This window comes from Lates calcarifer, linkage group LG21 (assembly GCF_001640805.2).
Source record: "Lates calcarifer isolate ASB-BC8 linkage group LG21, TLL_Latcal_v3, whole genome shotgun sequence".
NCBI classification, from domain to species: domain Eukaryota; kingdom Metazoa; phylum Chordata; class Actinopteri; family Centropomidae; genus Lates; species Lates calcarifer.
The window spans coordinates 56,697-77,887 of NC_066853.1; the positions used below are offsets into that span (position 1 = coordinate 56,697).

At 43.1% G+C, this 21,191-nt stretch overlaps 3 protein-coding genes across 3 annotated transcripts; 1 reads left to right on the top strand and 2 right to left on the bottom strand.

Moving 5' to 3' along the window:
• The first annotated feature begins 530 nt into the window (after positions 1-530).
• On the top strand, positions 531-16,330 carry LOC108902947 (P2Y purinoceptor 14-like). Its single transcript, XM_051065582.1, is given in 4 exon segments — positions 531-734; positions 14,896-15,155; positions 15,245-15,602; positions 15,604-16,330. Coding segments are annotated over 4 exon segments (1,029 nt in total). The 5' UTR covers positions 531-653; the 3' UTR covers positions 15,934-16,330.
• On the bottom strand, positions 4,232-13,448 carry LOC108902948 (P2Y purinoceptor 14-like). Its single transcript, XM_051065579.1, has 2 exons — positions 7,845-13,448; positions 4,232-7,145 (listed from the first exon to the last, which is right to left on the bottom strand). Exons 1-2 carry the CDS (start codon positions 8,246-8,248, stop codon positions 6,458-6,460), a joined length of 1,092 nt encoding a protein of 363 aa, XP_050921536.1. The 5' UTR covers positions 8,249-13,448; the 3' UTR covers positions 4,232-6,457.
• A 1,070-nt stretch (positions 16,331-17,400) lies between the features above and the next one.
• Positions 17,401-21,128, bottom strand: ppp1r14ab (protein phosphatase 1, regulatory (inhibitor) subunit 14Ab). Its single transcript, XM_018704985.2, has 4 exons — positions 20,295-21,128; positions 18,232-18,312; positions 18,111-18,143; positions 17,401-17,740 (listed from the first exon to the last, which is right to left on the bottom strand). The coding sequence occupies exons 1-4, from the start codon at positions 20,493-20,495 to the stop codon at positions 17,603-17,605; spliced, it is 453 nt and encodes a 150-aa protein (XP_018560501.1). The 5' UTR covers positions 20,496-21,128; the 3' UTR covers positions 17,401-17,602.
• Positions 21,129-21,191: the final 63 nt, after the last annotated feature.

Consider the following 21,191-nt stretch of genomic DNA (forward strand, 5'->3'; position numbering starts at 1 on the left):
TCAGGTGGATAGTGATGGAGCTGCTGGAGTATCTGGCGATGATGAAGGGGAGACAGAGGCAGAGCAGGAAGTCGGCAGTTGCCAGGTTCTTCAGATAGACCATCATGCTGCTGGACAACCTCTGTTGGCCTCGGCAGAAATAAAACTTCATGGGGAAGCTGTTGAGTAGAAGACCCACCTGCAGAGGAAACAGGGATAAGACAGGAACTGGATTTATATTTACAGTCAAAATCTGAACTGAATAAATGATGTGATGGACCAGACACATTAAAGCTACTGTTGTTTAATAAGCCTCTCAGATATTTTTATGTGCTGCGTTACCTTAGTTTCTTTTTGTTTTAGTATTTTCTCTTGTGTTTCTACAGTTTAAGTTCCTGTCTTATTTAAGTCATTATTATTTCTCCTGCTTTTCTGGTTTCTTGGTTCTATTTAGGTATTACTTTCCCCCTATGTTTCTTGGTCTTCTACTTCCTGTTTTATTTTGTAGTTGTCCTGGTGTGTTTCCTGTGTTTTTACTTCCTGCCTTTGTCTCTTACCCTCCTTTTTTCAGTCCCACCTGTGTCTTGTTTGTAATTATTACACTGTGTATATTAAGTCCTGTATCTCCCTGGTTCTTTGTCAGAGGATTAGTTTGTTCCTGTGGTCTGTTCCTCATGTCATGTTTTCCTGGTTCCCCAGTGTTTTGCCCTTCCTTTGGATTTTGTACTTTTGGAAATCTGGTTATCTGCATACTGGTATGTTTTTGTTTCCTCTTTGTTTTTGGGCTTTTTTTCTGTTAAATCTTTAAACTCTGAGGGACTCATGTTTGTATTTTAGGTCCTCATCCCCTGAGCCCTGAACCCAAACTGTGACAGTTTGGAACAATGGGTGGATGTAGTCAATCCTTTAGTCTGTTGAAGTATGACAAGGAAACAGATCAGATTATTTCATTCTGCTATAACCTCACCTGGTTGCTTCACTTACCCACTATAGACCATACTGTGTTTTTACTTCAAACGTTACAGGAGAAAAGGTGATTATGTGTAGCACGCATAATGCTATTTCAGCTAGCTTAAACTCTGGTAGCATCCAGGACTGGTTTCTACACAGTGGGGAAATATTGCAGTGTCTGTGGAGGTTGTGAACATGACTCTGCAAATTCTGCTCTGTGTTTCTGTTGGTAGTATGCTAGTTAGCCTGACATGCTAATGTTAGCAGCTTACATTAGAGCAGATAAGCACACTGTAGAATCAGGTCCTTACACTTTTCTTGTACTGTTTGGAGAGTTGAAAACACATCACCTCAGCATGTGGACAAATCCAGGTTTGAACTGAACAATAACCCATGTCTGTCTGTGAGCTTTGATTGGAGGAGGTACATCAAAGCTCCAGCAAATTGAATGACTCACTCTTCCCAGAGGTTGAATTATTTATAATTAAGCTTCATACAACTGGATACATGAACCAGTGTTCAATGGGTGAGACCACTACTAGTATCATTTCTTATGGAAAACATGTTTGAACAGCACAAAAGGCATAAACCTGATGTTTGACAGAGAGGAAGATTAAATGTGAGTGTGATGTGAAGATTCACCAGAAACACCAGACTGTAGATAGGTATGAAGAGGAGCTGGGCTGAGGTGTCGACCTGATCACAGTCTGTCGAGTTGTCAGAGGTCTGGTTTATAATGGACGTGTTGAAGGATGAGTTCAGTCTCAAACCCACCATGTCACTCATGTTTGTGGAGGCTTTAAGGAGAAGTAAACAGAAAGAAATCATCTTCATAGGGATAAATATCACTTGAAACTAAATGTATCCTGACTGTCATTTTCAGCTTCAAGAGCAACTGGGTTTAGATTCTACATATTTTGCTTCATTATTGAAAATGTTCCTTTAGTATAACTGAAATACAAAGCATTTTGGATTCAAGCCAAAGCATGTTCAGCTTTCCTTGCCTTGTAGATGTAACATTAACTGGATGACTGAGTGCATTCACAGACACATAGTTCAGGTCAGTTTAGATCTTTATGCCCCCCTAAGAGAAGCTTCTTTTTACACCAAGGCAGCAGAATAACTACATTAAACCACTGACTGAATGTAGCCCTCTCATTCATCTGAATGCAGTGGGGGTCAACACAGAGTCTAAATGTTAGTTAATTAGTCTAAATGCCCTTAAAGCAATTGAAGAAATTAAGATTGTTGGTACTAGGCCTGAGCAATAAAACATTCTTGACTACTATGATGAATACAATGAAAGTGATGAGTAATTTGCAATAAGTCTATCTATTCTTTGGGCCAGTGCTCATCAGCACAATCAGGCTGCAGCTACAGGGTTACACAGCCGACACCTGTAAGGTCAAAACAAGGGAAAACAAAGCACCCATGTTGGAAATGTTAAAATCAGCGACTGCGAGGAGTCAGACATCTGCACAGGATGATGAAACTGATGAAGAGATGTCCCACAGCAGTCAAACAGTATCAACTGATCGTTTTCAGTGTTCAATTCAATTCAATTTCAATTCAATTTTATTTATATAGCGCCAAATCACAACAAAAGTAATCTCAAGGCACTTTTCATATAGAGCAGGTCTAGACCATACTCTTTAAAATAGGTATTTACAGAGAGAAAACCAAAAGATCCCATCATGAGCAGCACTAGGCGACAGGAAAAACTTCCTTTTAAGAGGCAGAAACCTCAAGCAGAACCAGACTCGGGGTGGGTGGCCATCTGCTTCGACCAGTTGGGTTGAGAGGTGCAGCAGTTTAGATTAACATGTCTGTTAGGAGCTGGTTTTCAAAGGTATAAACTTATTTCTTTACTTGTCTTTTTTCAAAATCAAGACCTGATAATAAATTCCTGTAATGTGGTTGTAATTGAGCTTATATTTTACAAGAAGAATAAGGTCTGTTCTCCTCTTCTTACTCTTTAATTACACAATAAGAAAAAGGTTGTTAAGGTTGTGTCCAAACTTCTGCTTGTTTCCCAGCAGAGTACCTGTGTATCCAGTATCACATTACTATAATTGGAGAGCAGTTTGTGTCTGTCCATGTTACTGCTCTGTGTAGGAAGTAGAGATAAACAGATATGTTTTTTTTCAGGGCCGATGCTGATTGCGATTATGAGTAGTCAAGGAGGACGATAACTGATATTTGGAGCCGATGTTCATTTGCAGTAAAAGTGAAAATATTGATGTCAAAATTTTGAATAACACAAACTCCAACACTTAACTTTGTTTAAATGCCTTTTAGCATATGTTTATTAAACAGCTTTTCAGATTTGCAACATGTTAAAGTTTTTTTTTTTATCTTAGACAATCGACATCTTAATTTTAAAATTCTAACAAAAAGTGCAGGGAGCTCCCAGGCTCAGTAGCATGTCTTATAAAGTTAAATGAAAACAAATAAATAGCTCCCTAAAGTTTTCTACAGTAAATAAACATATATCTGCTCTCTGGAGCTTCTCCACCCAGCAAAACTTTTTCTCCTCCTCCTGTGTGTGAGCACTGTGCATGCACAGCTTTCACTGCTGATTGGCTGTTACTTGTGCCATGGCTCTGCCTGTAACCAATCAGATGGAGCTGTGGGCGGGACAATGCTGAAGACAGAGTAGTAACTGTAGACAGAGGCGTGGCTGCATCAGCGCCAAAATAACCCAGTTTTAAATTGATCTCTTATCGGCCGTCAGATTTTTAAATAAGGCAGATGCCGATATGCATCAAAATGCCAAATATCTGCGCCGATAATTGGATTGACTGATAATAGTCTATCCCTAGTAGGAAGCACCTGATCAGAAATGAGGTCTCCACATACTTTAAACCAAGTAGTTTATATAGATGTGAACATATTTTATCTACACTGGGTGGTTCTGTATTTCTCAGCCTCTAGAGCAGAAACCTGACTAATCTCAGCTGGTTCAACCAGCTCCATCACTGAAGAGAAAACTCATATATCCTTTATTACTGATGATGATTCATAAGCCTGTGAATTAAATCTAATTATGGACCTGACAGTTACATTGCTTCTACTTGTATGAGTTCATTTTCATTTAAATATTTAGCCACAGTGTCGCTTCACAAAGACATGACCTAAACTACCATAGTGACAAAGCTATTCCTTTGTAAAGTTACTTAAATCGACAACAGCCATAATCTTATCCATAATCCCTGGTACAGTCAAAGACACAAGAGCTAAAGTGCCCTTTGTTCTACACTGAGAAATATTCAGTGTCATTTGTTTCCTCTAAATTGTCCAGTTTTTACTCTCCTGTTCATGTGGAGTTCTCCAGTGTTTGATTCTTGGATTATTCAACGTGCTTATCTGGGTCAAATCTTCACCATGACGGTGACATTATTTTTCACAGCTACAAACACAACACTGATTTTCTCTGTTTGAAACGTCCTCTATAATTAATAGTGCCTTGCCTTGAATTTTTTTTTTCTGCATGAAATCCATATTGTGGAAAGAACAAGTTTTGATTCTGCCCAAACTCCAACTAATGTATAAGAAGAACAAAAAAAAAGGGTTGACAAGAGGAGAATCCAACTGTTTTATTTCAACTGCTGAAAAGATCATTGAGAACTGATCAGCTTTCACTGTTGCATATGTTGCAAACTGCCTGTGTTTAACACCTGCTGTTGGTGATTTCCTCTTGTCAGGGCTGATTCTAATAATAACAGGCATCTGTGTGAGGTCTTTTTTTATTATTCTGGGTGTGATGACTTTATTTAGGTGACGCCTGCAAGTACTCAATAAATGTTCAATGTAACCAATTAAATGCTTTGTTTTTAACATGTCATAATGAGAAATGCTTTTGATTATTGATCCTATGAAATGTCTTGAATTTGAAATGTAAACCATATATGGATTGTTCTTGAGTGATAGTACCTCCCCTCAGTTTAACTGAACAACAATGAGGTTCACTGCAGAAGACAGTCTTTGGCAGATTGTTGGACAGATGTTGGAATAGTTACAAGGCTTTAAATATTTCTGCAGGTCTTCTGCAGACCATCCTGCTTAAAATCTTTTACATTTACTTTATGGAGGAATAACTTTATCCATCAAAACTATTTGTTGATAACTTCATCATGATGGAAACTAAACTAAAACCAAATACATAAACTTGAAAATGAGAATGAAATGTTTTATAAAACAGGTGAATGAACAAATAAAGTAACAACTGTTTTAATGTAAAGATTTATAGAATCACAGACTGTAGCTCCTGATCAGTTTCCTCCACCAGCCAGTGCTGTTCAGAAGCTGATTTATCTGTCAGGACTGATGCAGTTATCTTCAGTCTTTAAATAGAAGACTATTTGTAAGTTTAGCTATTGCTACATAGCTAACGTTAGCATTAACAGCTGTTTACTCACCAAGAGCTTCAACCATTTACAGTACAGGTGGTTAAAATACGTCCTCTGAGCAGAGTTTCTTCTTCAGGATGGACTGGATGCTATATAGAGTCGATACCAGAAAGAGAGAATGGGTTGTTTTTATACCACTTCCTCTGACAGACCATATCACATAATTTCCTATGTGATGTTAAACATGTCTGAGCTCATCTGAGATTGACTGAGCCAAAGTGGGAAAGTCTGCTGTGGTCTGACTGACTGGTCTACCTGCAGTCCACACCTGTCTTCCACTGAAAATGTATGGTCACTCTCAAAGCTTCAACCATTAGTGTCTTCAGTTCCCAGAGTGTTATCAGAAGAAAAGGTGATGTAACACAGTGGTGGTAGTTATTGAGATGGCAAAGAGGACGGCCTTTATGTCACGGAAATAGTCTCATTATTTTGAATTTGTGGGTGATAAGTGTCTGAAGAACAAGCTAAGCTAACAGCTCCACAACAGTGACTATGTTCAGTTCATTCACACACAGTCATGTGACTTGGTGAGTTGAAGGCTGCTTTGATTAACAAATGACTGCAGATTATCAACATTTCTAATCTTGCAACAGTGATGACTTCTGTAGATTGGTAAGTAGAGCCAAACAACCAACCAGTACATACTGAGCTGTTCCTGAAAAGAGTGGATAGTTACTTACTTAATTTCCCTGAGGGAGTCATCCCAAAGGGATCAATAAAGTCTAGTCTAAGTCTAAGAGGAAAACAGGCAACCTTAGGTCCTTATAGAACAGAATGTGGCTCTGAGACAAGAGGAGATATATCACTTCAGTGTTGTTCTAATTGGCATTTATTTTTATCTTTAACTGGTCAAGCACTGCTCTCCTCACTCTCCTGATGTCATTGTCTTGCACACAATCTGTACAGCTGCGTCAAATCAGCTCCTGAGACACCACAAAACACCATCACATCCTGTGTGGTGGTTGAAAATAAGATTTATTATTCAGGTCAGGTCGTCTGTAGAGACTCAGTGGTGGGAATGAAAATAATCAGCTGTGACAGGGAAGTTAATTTCACTAACTGGTGTCTGTTTTATCACATGCATGGTTGTGGTGTGTGGTGTGTCTTTCAGTAACAGCTCATTTGTGTTGCTGGCTGTTGTTAGCTGAGTTAATGCCGATGGTGCTCAGATTCTCTGTGCTGCTTCTTGTCTCTGAGTTTGGTGTTTGCATATTCACTCTTACGGTGTTAAACACCTTCCTCGGGTTCAGCTGGTTCCTGAACGCCGTGCAGAGGAAAAAGTAGATGAGTGGGTCCAGGCAGATGTTTAAAACCGACACTGTGATGGTCACTTCCTGCAGATAGCGGAACACTTGGTTCACAGACCACCTCCTCCACAGGAAGGTGTAGGGAAGGCGAACCAGGTGGTAGGGGACGAAGCAAACACAGAAGACGCTGACCAGCACCAACATGTTCCTGCGGGACTTCACAAGCTTCTTAGAGTCAGAGGAGGTTGGCTGCCTCTGCTGTGCCAGCAACACCTTGCGGGAGGAGTTGTAGTAGAAGAAGACCAGGGAGATCAGGACAAACAGGAAGACAGTGGTGGAGCAGATGTGGATGATTTTGAAGAGCAGGATTGTCATTGGACTGTACAGAACATCACATTTATCAGGGACAGAGGTCAGAGGCTCCTGAGTGAGGAGCAACAGGGTGATGAAGGTGATCATCAAGGCCAGGAGACAAACCCAGGTGACTGTGGAGATGATGTGGGCAGACCGTTTGGTCTGCAGGATGTGAGTTTGTGAAGGATGGACGATCTTCAGATACCTAGAGAGAGGAGAAGTCGTAGATAACTTTAGTAACAGAATTCAACTTTATATGGAAACAGAACCACAGCCTCTGCCCACCATCTTTACAAACACCTCTAGATTAGATGAGGTTTACTGATGTGCTGCTGGTTGGGTGGGAAGGCAACAACAGGGGCTTTATCTTGGACTTCAGGACATGTAAACTGGGCCTAGGGAACAGAAACATCACCACTCTATAGGGAAGGAAGTGGACCTTTAGTCCTGCTGGGGGATTTCAGTGTTAACACAGACAATGATGAGGAACCCTAAAGGGGCCTGACAGGAGGAACCTCCAGTTCTGAACCTGGGCAGTGTTTTCTTACTAGTTCTCAGCTCTAGGGTCAGAGGGTCTTCTGTTTGTTGTGGCTAAAACCAGATAACTCACTGGTGGATGCAGCAATGAACAAGGTCTTAAAAAGTATTTCTGGGCTTTCTTAGCCTGCAGGTCTCAAGGTAAGAAGGATTACAACTCCTGTGGTCACTGAAGAAAAAATTGCCCATAGAAGGAGGAAACCAAGGAGAAGGACTTTTGATTGGCTTCAAAGAAAGGGAGATTTTCATCATTTAGTCAAATGCAGATGAGACTGAGCAGTACCTCCTTGATCTGCAGTTATGTTCCTTAAAGACAGTCTGAAACCAGATCGCAAACCTGAGACTGAAGACAGGCCACATTTCCTACCTGTTAGCAGCGATGTAACCCATGAACAGGATGCTGGCGTACATGTTGAGGTAAAAGGCGGAGGCACCAAAGGAGCAGAAGATCTGGTGGATGGTGATGGAGCAGTTGGAGTATTTGGCGATGCGGAGGGGGAGACAGAGGCAGAACAGGAAGTCGGCAGCTGCCAGGTTCTTCAGGTAGACCATCATGCTGCTGGACGACCTCTGTTGGCCTCGGCAGAAATAAAACTTCATGGTGAAGCTGTTGAGTAGAAGACCCACCTGCAGAGGAAACATGGAGAAGGCAGGAACAATGGGTCCTTCATCACAGACAGGGGTAAACAAAAGCACCTTCTCACCAGTGACTGTCAGTGTTTCAGGCTGAAACTGTTGCTTGCAGATTTCATCAGCTAAAGTTAGCTTCATGAGCTGGTTGAAAACAATGTCTCTGACAGACTTTAATGTTTCCAGCTGACTTGTTCTGAAGAGTCAGTTTTGTGAAAAAGGTCCAGAACAGGGATCATTCATGATCCCATGCTAACAGACTGAAGTTAAGCTAACAGAATGGTTAAATCAGCAAGGGATGATCCATAAAACACAGGATTAAAAAGGTCATTGTTCTTTTGTAGGGTGGAGCTACTTAGTCCTTTAGCCTGATGAAGTGTTTTCATTTCATAAAAACTGTTAAATGGCTGAAGACATTACTAGTATCATTTCTTATGGAAAACATGTTTGAACAGCACAACAAATGTGAGTGTGATGTGAAGACTCACCAGAAACACCAGACTGTAGATAGGTATGAAGAGGAGCTGGGCTGAGGTGTCGACCTGAGCACAGTCTGTCGAGTTGTCAGGGGTCTGGTTTATAATGAAGGACGTGTTGAAGGATGAGTTCAGTCTCAAACTCACCAGGTCACTCATGTTTGTGGAGGCTTTAATGAGGAGTAAACAGAAAGACATAATCTAAAATATCACTCGAAACTTAAGGCTTTAGGACGAGGACCAGAACCAGTTAACAGTAGCAGGAGTGTGGTCAGTTCTTCCTCTTAGCTGCAGCTCAGCTCAGCTCATAGATTTAATCATTTGTAAGTTAATGACGCTTTAGAAAGTCAGATATAAAACTTTAAACATCATCTGCTCTCAGCACAGCGTTAAGCACTTCTGTCTAATCCTGCTGTACATATAATCCTGCTGCACATAAAATCCTGCTGTACATATTTAATATTTATGTATATACATTCCCATTCTTCTTGCAGAATTTTTGCATATACATTTGCACTACATTGAAACTGAAAAACTGAGGCCTATGCAAACGAAATTTCGTTCTGTATACACTTGCTGCATATTGAATGACAATAAAAGTCTGTCTAAGTCTAGTCTAATTTCATCCATCAAAACTATTTTTTGACTATTTTTTTTCATCATGATTAAACTAAAACTAAATACATAAACTGATGTTTGAAAATGAGAACAGTGATGAAATGTTTTATAAAACAGGTAAATGAACAAATGAACTAACAACTAATTTAATGTTAAGTTTTATAGAATTACTGACTTTAGCTCCTGATCAGTTGAACTGTTTCCTCCACCAGCCAGTGCTGTTCAGAAGCTGATTATCTGTTGGACTGATGCAGAACTGAAGACATCAGCTGGTTAAAATTTATTTAAAATAGTCTTTTAAAATGGTTTCAAGTAGCAAGGTTAGAATACGGAAAACACTTCAAACCAAAACGAGGCAGAAACAGCAGCAGGTAACAGAATTATCTTCTGTAAATAGATGAAGATGATTTAAAGGAGCTATTTGTAAGTTTAGCTATTGCTACATAGCTAACATCAGTATTAACAGCTGTTTACTCACCAAGGGCTTCAACCATTTACAGTACAGGAGGTTAGAATACATCCTCTGAGCAGAGTTTCTTCATCAGGATAGACTGGACGTTACAGAGTCGCTATCGGAAAATGAGGAGATGGGCTGGTTTTATACCACTTCCTCTGACAGACCACATCAGATCATTATCTACATGATGTTAAACGTGTCTGTACAGAAGTGGTTCATCTGTAAACAGAAGTTGTTTATTTTGACTGCAGAATCTTCATTTGTTTAACTATAAATCTAAATCTTCACCTGTAACAATTCTGAGCTAAAGAAGCTCTGTTTGGTTTTGCATTTGAAGCCCTCATGTGGCTTTCTGTCTCTGTGAGATATTATCAACAGAAGCTGACTACTTCCATTGACTTTGATCATATTCTGACTACGTTCAGTTCATTCCCACACAGTCATGTGACTCGGCTGCAGACTGCAGATTATCTACATTTTCTAATCTTGCAACAGTGGTGACTTTTAAAGATCTCTAAGCAGAGCCAAACAACCAACCACTACATACTGAGGTGTTCCTACTTGTGTGACTGTCTCAGTCTTCTCAAACTTACTGCAGTTCCTGCACAGAGATGATAAATCACACTGTAATTTGCTTGTTTACTTGTTATTGCTAGTTTTGTTGTTTTTTTTTTTCTAATTTGTAAGTTCAGTTTCGGGTGGTAGAGTGGGGTGGTGGTTAGCACTGTTGCATCACAACGAGAAGGTTCCAGGTTCAATCCTTGGTTCATCTGGGGTTTTTCTCCCTGTTCCTGTGTGTGGGTTCTCTCTGGCTTCCTCCCACAGTCCAAAGACATGCAGGTTAGGTTGACTGGTTATTTCAAATTCCCTGTAGGTGTGAATGGTTGTTTGTATTTGTTGGCCCTGTGATAGACCGGTGATCTGTCCAGGGTGTACCCTGCCTCTCACTCACGCTGGGAGAGGCCAGGATGAAAATAATCAGATGTAACAGGGAAGTTACTTTCACTAACCAGCTGGGAAAGGACTCCAGGCTCCTGCCACCTTTAAGTACCAGCAGTATATATAATGAATGAATGAATGAATGCAGTACAGTTTCCACACTGCATGTGTGTAATTTATAGCTCCAGTATCATAACTGAGTCACTTGTCAGAGACTCCAGGATTATCCTCAATTTACAAACATCCAAAAATGCTGCTCCAATCCTCTGCTGTACAAACTCAGGCTAAGGGGAGAGTAATCAGCTGTGAAGTTATTTTCACTAACTGGCTGTCTCTATTTTTATCATTATCATCATCATTTGTTGTGTCTTTTCTGTCACCAACCTCGGTCGGAAGTTAATCCTATGGATGTACAACTGGCAAGGTTAGAAATATGTGTATTTTTACTGCTTGGACTCTTTGAAATGGCATCAGGAGACCCTTTCAGCCACGGCTCCATTGTATAGGATCAGCTGTTAGCACTGAGCAACACAAAGGAGAGTGGTAAGAAGGGAGGAGGGGGCATTGTGATGTTTGTGAACGACAGATGGTGCGACCCAGGTCACATCAGGGTAAAGAAACAGTTCTGCAACAGGGACATTGAGCTGCTAGCCCCCCCCAAGCTCCTGCACACTATTGTATCACGATCTCCGGTGACTTTAATCATGCTTCCCTGTCCTCCACTCTCCCCACTTTCACTCAATACGTGAAATGCAACACCAGGGACAACAGGACATGGGACTTGCTGTATGCAAACATCAAGGGTGCATACAGCTCTTCACCCCTCCCCCCACTGGGCCGATCTGACCCCAACCTGGTGCATCTGGTCCCTGTCTACATACCCTTGGTAAATAAACAACCACCTACCAAAAGGTATGTGAGGAGATGGACTGAGGAGGCCAGTATGGCTCTGAGGGACTGCTTTGACACCACGGATTGGGAGGTGCTATGTATTTGTGGGCTACATGGGGAGGACATTGACAGTTTGACAACCTGCATCACAGACTACATAAACTTCTGCGTGGAGAACACTGTGCCTACAAAGAAGGTGTGTTGTTTCTCCAACAACAAACCCCAGAATTAAAAACCCTGTTGAATGAGAGGTAGCAGGTTTTTAGAACTGGGAATAAGGAGGAGATGAAGAGGGTGCAGAAGGAGCTGAGGAGGGAGATAAGAAGGGGCAAGGACAGCTACAAGAAGAAGCTTTGAGGAGCGCCTTCAGGGGAACAACACCAGAGGGGTCTGGAGAGGCCTAAAAACCATCTCTGGACACAGCAAGGACAGTGGATGAGGCCCAGAATCTGGCAACAGAGAATGGGCAAACGAACTGAACCTGTTTTTCAACAGATTTGACTGTGTCCCTGTCCCTGTCCCCTCCCCCACCCACATGATCCCAGACCTTATGGTCTGACACCTCTAATTCATACTCCCCCTCCTTCTTCTCCTTCAACACCCCACTCCACCCCCCCATCACACTCAACAGGATGATCCTTGCACCACTCTCAGCAGGAGTCACTCCCCCTCCCTGCCTCTCCATGACATCTGACCAGGTGAGGAGGGAGTTGAGGATGATCAAGGTGAGGAAGGCTACAGGCACTGATGGCATCAGTGCCAGACTGCTCAAGGACTGTTCAGATCAGCTCTGTGGGGTTTTTCTGCACATCTTTAACTTGAGCCTTCGTCTAAGTTCCGCTCCTGTGGAAAACATCCTGCGTGGTCCCAGTTCCAAAGACTGTGCATCCCAGTGAGCCGAAACACTTCAGGCCAGTAGTCCTAACCTCTCACCAGATGAAGACAATGGAGAGGATTGCCCTGAGCCACCTCTAACACCTGGTGAGTGATGCGATGGATCCCCTGCAGTTTGCCTACAGGCCCGGCATTGGTGTGGAAGACACTGTCATCTACCTGCTGCACAGATGCCTTTCATACAACCATCTCTGCTCAGGGGGAAGCTGGAAGGAGCTGGAGTGGACTGTAACCTGGCTGCTTGGGCCACCAACTACCTCACCAACAGACCACAGTACGTGAGGCTTCATGACTGTGTGTCTGATGAAGGGTACAGTACTGTCCCCCTTCCTCTTCTCCCTGTACACATCAGACTTCAGACACAACAGTGACAGCTGCCACCTCCAGAAGTTCTCTGATGACACAGCCATTGTCATGGTGTGTCTGTCAGGGGAACGATCTGGAGTACAGGGAGGTCATCACCAACTTTGTTAACTGGTGTGGTAAGAACAATCTGCACATAAACCCAAGCAAGACGAAGAAGGTGGTGATCGACTTCAGCAGGAAGTTATTTCTCACTGCACTGGTGAACATCCAGGGCTTGGACATTGAGATTGTGGAGGAGTACAAATACCCGGGTGTTTACCTCAACAACAAACTGAGTTTAATTGTCGACAAAGAAACCCGAGAACAGTTCACAGTGTATACATGATACACTGGAAATGCCTCAAACTGTACTGGCTTTTGTCCCTCTTTTTATACAGTTTTGGCTGTGACTTTCCACGCCTCCCAGGTCATTTTACTGGTCTGTCATATTTACACCATTAAAACATTGGTTCGTTTGGTTCGTCTATCTTTGGGCTTCTCATTAAAATACACTATTATCTTATCTCCAAGGTCACTGTCTTCTGGAAAGTACCTGGGCTTTTCTACCAGCTGCACTCCAGCTGCAGGGTCGTGCCAGGGCAGGCTCTGTCCTCTTTTGGCCTTTTCTCTCTCTACTTTACACCATTATGTTCTGGCCTGTCCTGATTGTATTTTTTAAAAAACTAAGTTACCTTTTATTTTTATACCATTATTTCTTAACTCTTCCTTGTTTCATTTCCTCACACATGGTGGCTTTTAACACACATATATCACGTTTTCTTCGAACAGTAAATACTGACAATAGCATTTCCACATAATATTTCTTAAAAATCAGCTTATTGCCATACTCTTTCTTTGAAAGGCACTTCACTCTTTGTATACCTGTTGACAAATGTTATACACTACACCCTCTCATGTCAAACTTTCCTGTGTCCTGCGTCCTTCTGCCTTACCTTCTTAAAAAAGACGTCAGAACAAACACTGACAAATCTCATGTCCTGGTTCAGCAGAGAAACAAACAGAAACACTTTCCATCCATCATCAACACTTTAAATCTCATCACAAGAGCCTGAAGACGGACTGGTCTTGGTAGAACGTGCTCTTTGAATCAATTTGTAGACTGGGACCAGGGATCAGGAACTGAAGACCAGCTAGTTCTTTCCACTGTGTGATGAAGGGGATCTGGTATGAGTGCTCAGAGAGGATGAATGAACTGAACGTCAGGGAGAACAATATTTGAAAAACATTTAAACTCTGCCTTTTCTTCGTGGGTTGTTCAGGTATGCTTACCACAGAGTTCACTTTGCTCAGGTGGCTCATTATTTTGGCTCCTGTAGACGTGGTCCTGTTTACCTGCTGAGCTTGATGTTTGTTGACAGATGTTCATCACCATGTGACCAGGAAGTGAGGGTCATCTCAGATGAAGTCCCGATGATTTGGTATCTTCTGTAGGAGACTCTCGTCTTAGTTGAGTGGAGAGGCTCAGAGTGGATAGTTCCTTTGAGTCGCCAACACTCTGTATTTTTAATGTTGTTTAAACCATTTTGAGACTCTTTCCATATAATTTGACTTCACCTTCATTAGAACCCACAGAAACATGAGTGGAATGGGAGAGACCTCCAACCAGACAGAAATGAGCAGTTCAAGTCAATGTGATGAGGTCGAGATCTTGAACCATCTCTAGACTAGTGAGTTTCACAGCTTCAGATCACAGTTTTTTAGTGAGAGGCATCACTTCCTGAGGAGGTCAGGATCCAACCTGTTACCAATCTGGTTTTCTTTCATTCCAGTTATTTGTAGTCAGACTTCTGCAGAAAATCTCAGCAACAAGATATGATAGCAACCATAGTATTGAACTGTGGTTGTTTTATGGGTTAGTTTATTGGTTCTGAGTGTAACAAAAGCTCAATGTGTCTTTGTCTCTCTATAATTGACTTGCCAAGCACCAGGATTTATGTCCATGAACAGTTCTGCAGCTGATGATTTACTCACAGAGACTCAGAGTTAAAGATGGACTGACAGCAGGATTTTCATTGTCCAGTTTGGACATTCAGACAGAAACACTCTTGACCTTGAGTCCATCTTTGTATGGCATCCCTCATAGAACATTTTCTTGTTGTTGTCATGTTGTAAATTCAGTTCCTGTCTTCTCCCTGTTTCCTCTGCAGGTGGGTCTCCTACTCAGCAGCTTCACCATGAAGTTTTACTTCTGCCAAGGCCAACAGAGGTCATCCAGCAGCATGATGGTCTACCTGAAGAACCTGATGGCTGCTGACTTCTTCCTGTGCCTCTGTCTCCCCTTTATCATCACTAAATACTCCAGCAGCTCCATCACTATCCACATGATCTACAGCAACTATGGTTGCTCTGCCTTTTACCTCAACATGTACGCCAGTATCCTGCTCATGGGTTACATCGCTGCTAACAGGTAGGTCTGGACTGGGTGGTTCCTGATTTTGACACTCATGGTCAGGAAACGACAAAGACACCCTTGTAATCTGCCTCTCCTCTCTCCAGGTATCTGAAGATCGTCCATCCTTCACAAACTCACATCCTGCAGACCGTACGGTCCGCACACATCATCTCCACAGTGACCTGGGTTTTTCTCCTGGTCATAATGATTGCCTACATCACCCTGTCTCACCTCACCCAGCCTCAGCTGACTTCTGTCTCTGACAGATGTGAAGTCCTTCTCAGCACTCAGATCATTGCATTCTACAAAATCATCCACGTGTGCTCTGCCTCTGTCTTCCTGTTTGTCCTGATCTCCCTGGTCGTCTTCTATTATAACTCCTCCCACAGGGTGTTGCTGGCACAGCAGAGGCAGCCGACCTCCTCTGACTCTAAGAAGCTTGTGAAGTCCCGCAGGAACGTGTTTCGTGCTAGTCAGCGTCTTCTGAGTTTTCTTTGTGCCCCACCACCGGGTTCGCCTTCCCTATGCCTTCCTGTGGAGGAGGTGTGATTTGAGTCAGGTGTTCCGCTACCTGAGGGAGCTGACTGCCCTGGTGTCAATTTTAAACGTCTGCCTGGACCCACTCATCTACTTCATCTTGTGTAAGGAGTTCAGGAACCAGCTGAACCTGAGGAAGGTTTTTAGCACTGTAAGAGTGAATATGCAAACACCAAACACAGAGACAAGAAGCAGCACGGAGAATCTGAGCACCATCAGCATTAACTCAGCTAACAACAGCCAGCAACACAAATGAGCTGTTACTGAAAGACAACAATCACTATTGTTGTCTTTCAGTGTCACTATAATCACACTATTCTCAGTGTGTGTGATCTTGTCTAAGTGACCTCTGACCTTTGACCTGTCCTTTGTCCTCAGCGATGTGTGATGTGTCAGACTGAGGAATGAGGACCTGGTCCACATACTCACAGAGACTCAGTGTTTCTCTGTAGAGGAACAGAAACTGAGTTCATCTGTGAAGTTATTTTCTGTGCTTTGTTAATGATGTCTTCGCTGTTGCAGTTAAAACATGTCACATCAACATCAGCTGATCGACCATCCACAATAAATATTCTGTTTGCTGCTGCCTTCTGTTACATTTATTTCTCTGCTTTGTAACTCACTTTGTTTTATATAAAAACTATTTAAATTGTTTTGTTGTGTTCAGATAAACTCTGACTCTCAGAGCACAAACAGAATGCATGATGGGATATATTTTTTGGTTAGTGACCATTATGCGTATGCGTATCCAAGAATGCGTACACAGCTCTCACTTTGGTTGTACAAGGACTGGATGGCTTGCATGAGTGGCCCCGGTCCCGCAGTACCCCCCACAGGATCCCTTAGGGGACACGGTCATAGGCCTTTTCCAAGTCTACAAAACACATGTAGACTGGCTGGTCAAATTCCCATGACTCCTTCAGCAACCCTGCAAGAGTGAAAAGCTGGTCCACTGTTCCGTGACCAGGCCGAAATTCCCATTGTTCCTCTTGAATCCGAGGTTTGACAATCGGTCTGAGCCTTCTTTCCAGCACCCTGGAGTAAACTTTCCCAGGGAGGCTGAGTAATGTGATACCCTGATAATTGGAGCACACCCTCCAGTCCCCCTTTTTAAAAACGGGGACCAAAACCCCAGTCTGTCAGGTACTGTCCCCGACCTCCATGTGACACTGCAGAGGTGTGTCAGCCACAACAGCCCCACAATGTCCAGAGCCTTTAGCATCTCAGGGCGAATCTCATCCACACCTGGCGCCTTGCTGCTGGGTAGCTTCTTAACTACCTCAACTACCTATGTCTGGCACAAGAATTTCCTTTGGGATTAATAAAGTTCTATCTTATCTTATTTATTCATCAAGGATGGTTGTGTTCCTGCTGCTCTGTTTGTCCCTTCTCCTCTCATGTCCTCTGTAGTTCTGCCCAGCTGATACCCGATCAGGTATCAGGTTCACCTGGATTCAGAGCTGAGTTCACCTGAACAGGTGAGGACGCAGATTGTCCACCTCAGAGGATTTATTCATGTTTTACTGAATAGTTTAAAAACTTTTCTTCACTTCAAAAATTTGATTTGGAGACCATGATCAGTGTGGACCAGGATCAACAAACCACAGGATAACTACATGTGAGTCAGGGTTAGGGTGGATCTGGATCTGGTTCTTAGATCTGAGCTGAGAACATCCTAATGATGGAACAAGAAGAAATGAATCAGATCGTGTGAGAACAGAGGTTGTTTCAAAGGCTCAGGTTTATTCAGCTTCAAACAACAGGTCATTCAACTGCAGGCTACAACTGTACAGAGCAGGAAAACCAGGAGAACCAGGAGTCAGAGGAACAAAGGATCCCGAGGGCAGTGTGTGTGTGCAGCATCTGAGGTCCAGATCAGGGTCTGGGGTCCAGATCAGGGTGTGAGGTGTGGGTGTCTCAGTGTCTCAGTGCAGCACCTCCCTGTCGACCGACCCAGAGCGGGTGGAGTAGATGTGGAGCTGGGGGAGGTCGATGCCGCCGTTGTGCAGATCCTCCTGCTTCTGTAAACCCTGAAGTTTGAGCAGCAGCTCACTGATGAACACCTGACAGGTAGAGATACAGGTGGAGATACAGGTGGAGACACAGGTGGAGGCACGGGTGAAGATACGGGTGGAGGCACAGGTGTTAGTGACTCCTACAGGCTGCACTGGTCATCACACCCTGACAGTCTAATTAACAGGTTGAGGTGAGTCTGTAAGCTCAGTGTTTGACCATCGGAGGGCGCTGAGCTGTTTATCACAGGGAGGTTCGGTTTCATCCCTGCTGATAAACAGGATGAGGTGTTTACATGCCTCAGTTCTCTGGTTATTATCAACACTGAAGCCTCAGCAGCTCCTGACTCCTCAACATGAGTTTACACTCATAGATGGTCTGGGTGGGTGGAAGTGGAGGCAGCTGCTGTGTGGTTCTTACCTGTGTGCTGTTGTTACATGTGTGAAGGATTTCCTATAAACACACAGAACAAATCACATGACACACTGTCCACTTGAGTTCATGATGTCACAGTTACCTGAGTTCATGATGTCACAGTTACCTGCAGTCTGAGTGTCCTCTCCTCGTCTGTCTTCAGGTCCAACAGTTCATCGATGTTCACCTCCTCTGGCATCTCCTCCTCCTGTACAACATCACACACCTGTCCGTCACTTTACAACATCACACACCTGTCCGTCACTTTACAACATCACACACCTGTCCGTCACTTTACAACATCACACACCTGTCCGTCACTTTACAACATCACACACCTGTCCGTCACTTTACAACAACACACACCTGTCTGTCACTTTACAACATCACACACCTGTCCGTCACTTACAACATCACACACCTGTCCGTCACTTTACAACATCACACACCTGTCCGTCACTTTACAACATCACACACCTGTCCGTCACTTTACAACGTCAAAACACTGTTGGACTGGAAGCAGAGGGAAACTGTTAGCTGTCTTACTGTTCCTTTAAAGAGAAACTGACTGTCTGTGACAGGAAGTGAAGCAAAGGCCTGATTATCTATTTATCACCAACCGCACACACACACACACACACACAGTCATTATACCTGATTAATATCAGGGGAAAAATTATTACTTCCTCTCAGACCAGGCTAATATACTTTAATGCAGGATGTGTGTGTGTGTGTGTGTGTGTGTGTGTGTGTGTGTGTGTGTGTGTGAAACCTAAACACAAAGCCCCAACCCCAATCTAAACCTCCCTCTAATGCTTTTAGTGTCTCTGACTCGTCAATAACTCCACCCTCCCTGGAGGTTCAGGCTCATAGATCAAGCCCACTCAGCAGGAGATGGATGGATGGAGGGAGGGAGGGATGGACTATGTGTCCTCAGTTTTCTGTCAGAGCAGTAACCTCTCTGATGTTGTGTTCAGTGACCGTCTGTAATTTACATGTTTGCAGCAGATCTGAGGACTGTACTTTTCTTGGACTCTGGTTCAGATTCAGAGACAGATCCTGGTCTGGTTTAATCCAGAAAACACTTCAGACACAACCTGAACCAGAACCACAGACAGAGCCAGGATCTGGACCTCAAACCAGTTTAACTGGTTTAAAGGAAACACACCCACACAGTGTTAGCCTGCAGCAGTGTTCATGTTGTCAACTCTCGTTACGTCTTCAGACTCTGCTGCGACTGTTTCTACTGAAACTCCTCCTCTTCCTCTTCATCAGGTCTAACTGGGACCAGTAAACCTCTCTCTGGTTTGAACTGTCTCCATCAGATCTGAGCTGTTTTTAAACAGAATTCGATCATCTCATCCTCTGACAGCAGTCAGTCAGAGATCAGCATCAACAGTCAGTCAGAGAGTGTGTGTGTTAGATAAGATAAGATAAGATAAGATAAGATAAGATAAGAAAAATCCTTTATTTGTCCCACAATGAGGAAATTTACATTGTTGCAGCAGCATAAGTGATTGAAAATATAGAAAAAGACATAAATACGAGTAAAGGCAAGATAAAAACAATATACACAACAGTATAAACATGACAATGTAATAAAAAATATTAACAGAAGAGCAATATACTCTATATATATATATATGTTGTGTTACTGACAGTGTGTGTGTGTTACAGCAGCTGGACTCACTGATGAAGAGTTTTAACATCTGAAGCTTGTTTTACAACAAAGATTAAACTGATGATCAGGAGACGACAACGATAAAAACTGTAAACAACAAACAACAACAAACAAACAAACAAACAAACAACAACAACAGTTTCCTCCTGACGTTGACCTGAGCTCTGTCTCTTTATTATTTGTTTCTTCAGGTCTGGAGCTTCTCTCTGAGGCTGAGACCTCTCTGTACTAGGGACCCATGTCCTCCTAATCCTGATACTGACCCTGATCCTGATCCTGATCCTGATTCTGATTCTGATTCTGATTCTGATCCTGATCCTGATCTCTGCTCCAGCTGAGTCAGGGTAAACTCTGATCCTGGGTCATTTCAGTGTTTGTAGTGATGATGGTCAGACAGGGTTAGTACTACAGTAGTACCCGTAGTACTCTGCTGTATTATCTGTAGTACAGTACAGTAGTAGTAGTACTGCAGTAGTATCAGTCATACTGCAGTACTGTGCAGGACTCACCCGGTCCCTGTAGAGCTCATCCAATCCACAGTCGATCCACTTCTCCACGTCCAGTCTCCTCTTCAGTTCTGTCCGGTTGTATTTGACGGTGATCCGGGCCTGACGCCGCTGAACCCCCGGATCCCGTCCCCCGCCGGAGCGACCCGGTGACTGATTACCACACATCTTATTCACCCGCCGCCCCACCCGGTTAGCCGCCATCTGGACCCCACAGACCCGGACAGTCCGCCTCAGGATCAGACCAGGAAACAGTCCGATAAAAAATCTGAAGGAGTCTGATTCTGATTCAGTGACTCATCAGAGACACTGAAAACAACAACAACAACAACAACAATAATAATAATAATAATAATAATAATAATAATAATAATAATAATAATAATAATAATAAGTCGCTCCCCTGGTCTTTGTTTTGAATCTCTTTCTGTGTGAACAGATCAAACCCTGTGATGAACAAATAAAAAACCGGGTCCTGAGAACCGGAGGAGTGGTCGGTGAGGCGCGTGTTGACTGAGACCGACAGAAACGGAGCAGGGCTGCTGCTGCTGCGTTCATGGGCTGTGGGGATTTATTAGACTGGGAAAGACGGACCGGGTCAGAGTCCAGGTTCTGTCAGTAAAGACGTGGACCTGATCAGACTTGTATCTGTGACTCGGTCTGACGTGAAGGTTTTAAATCATCAGTTTCACTGTTAAACAGATCAGAGCGGTTTAATGTGATACTCAGATTTACGAGCTGACTCTTAATGCATCAGAAGCGGACTCCTCCGGGTCTTAGTGCTCCTGGTTCCAGAGCAGCTGTAGATCGATATGGCTGAAAACAGTGTGTGCCTGTGTGTGTGTGTGTGTGTGTGTGTGTGTGTGTGTGTGTGTGTGTGGTGTGTGTGTGTTTGTGTGA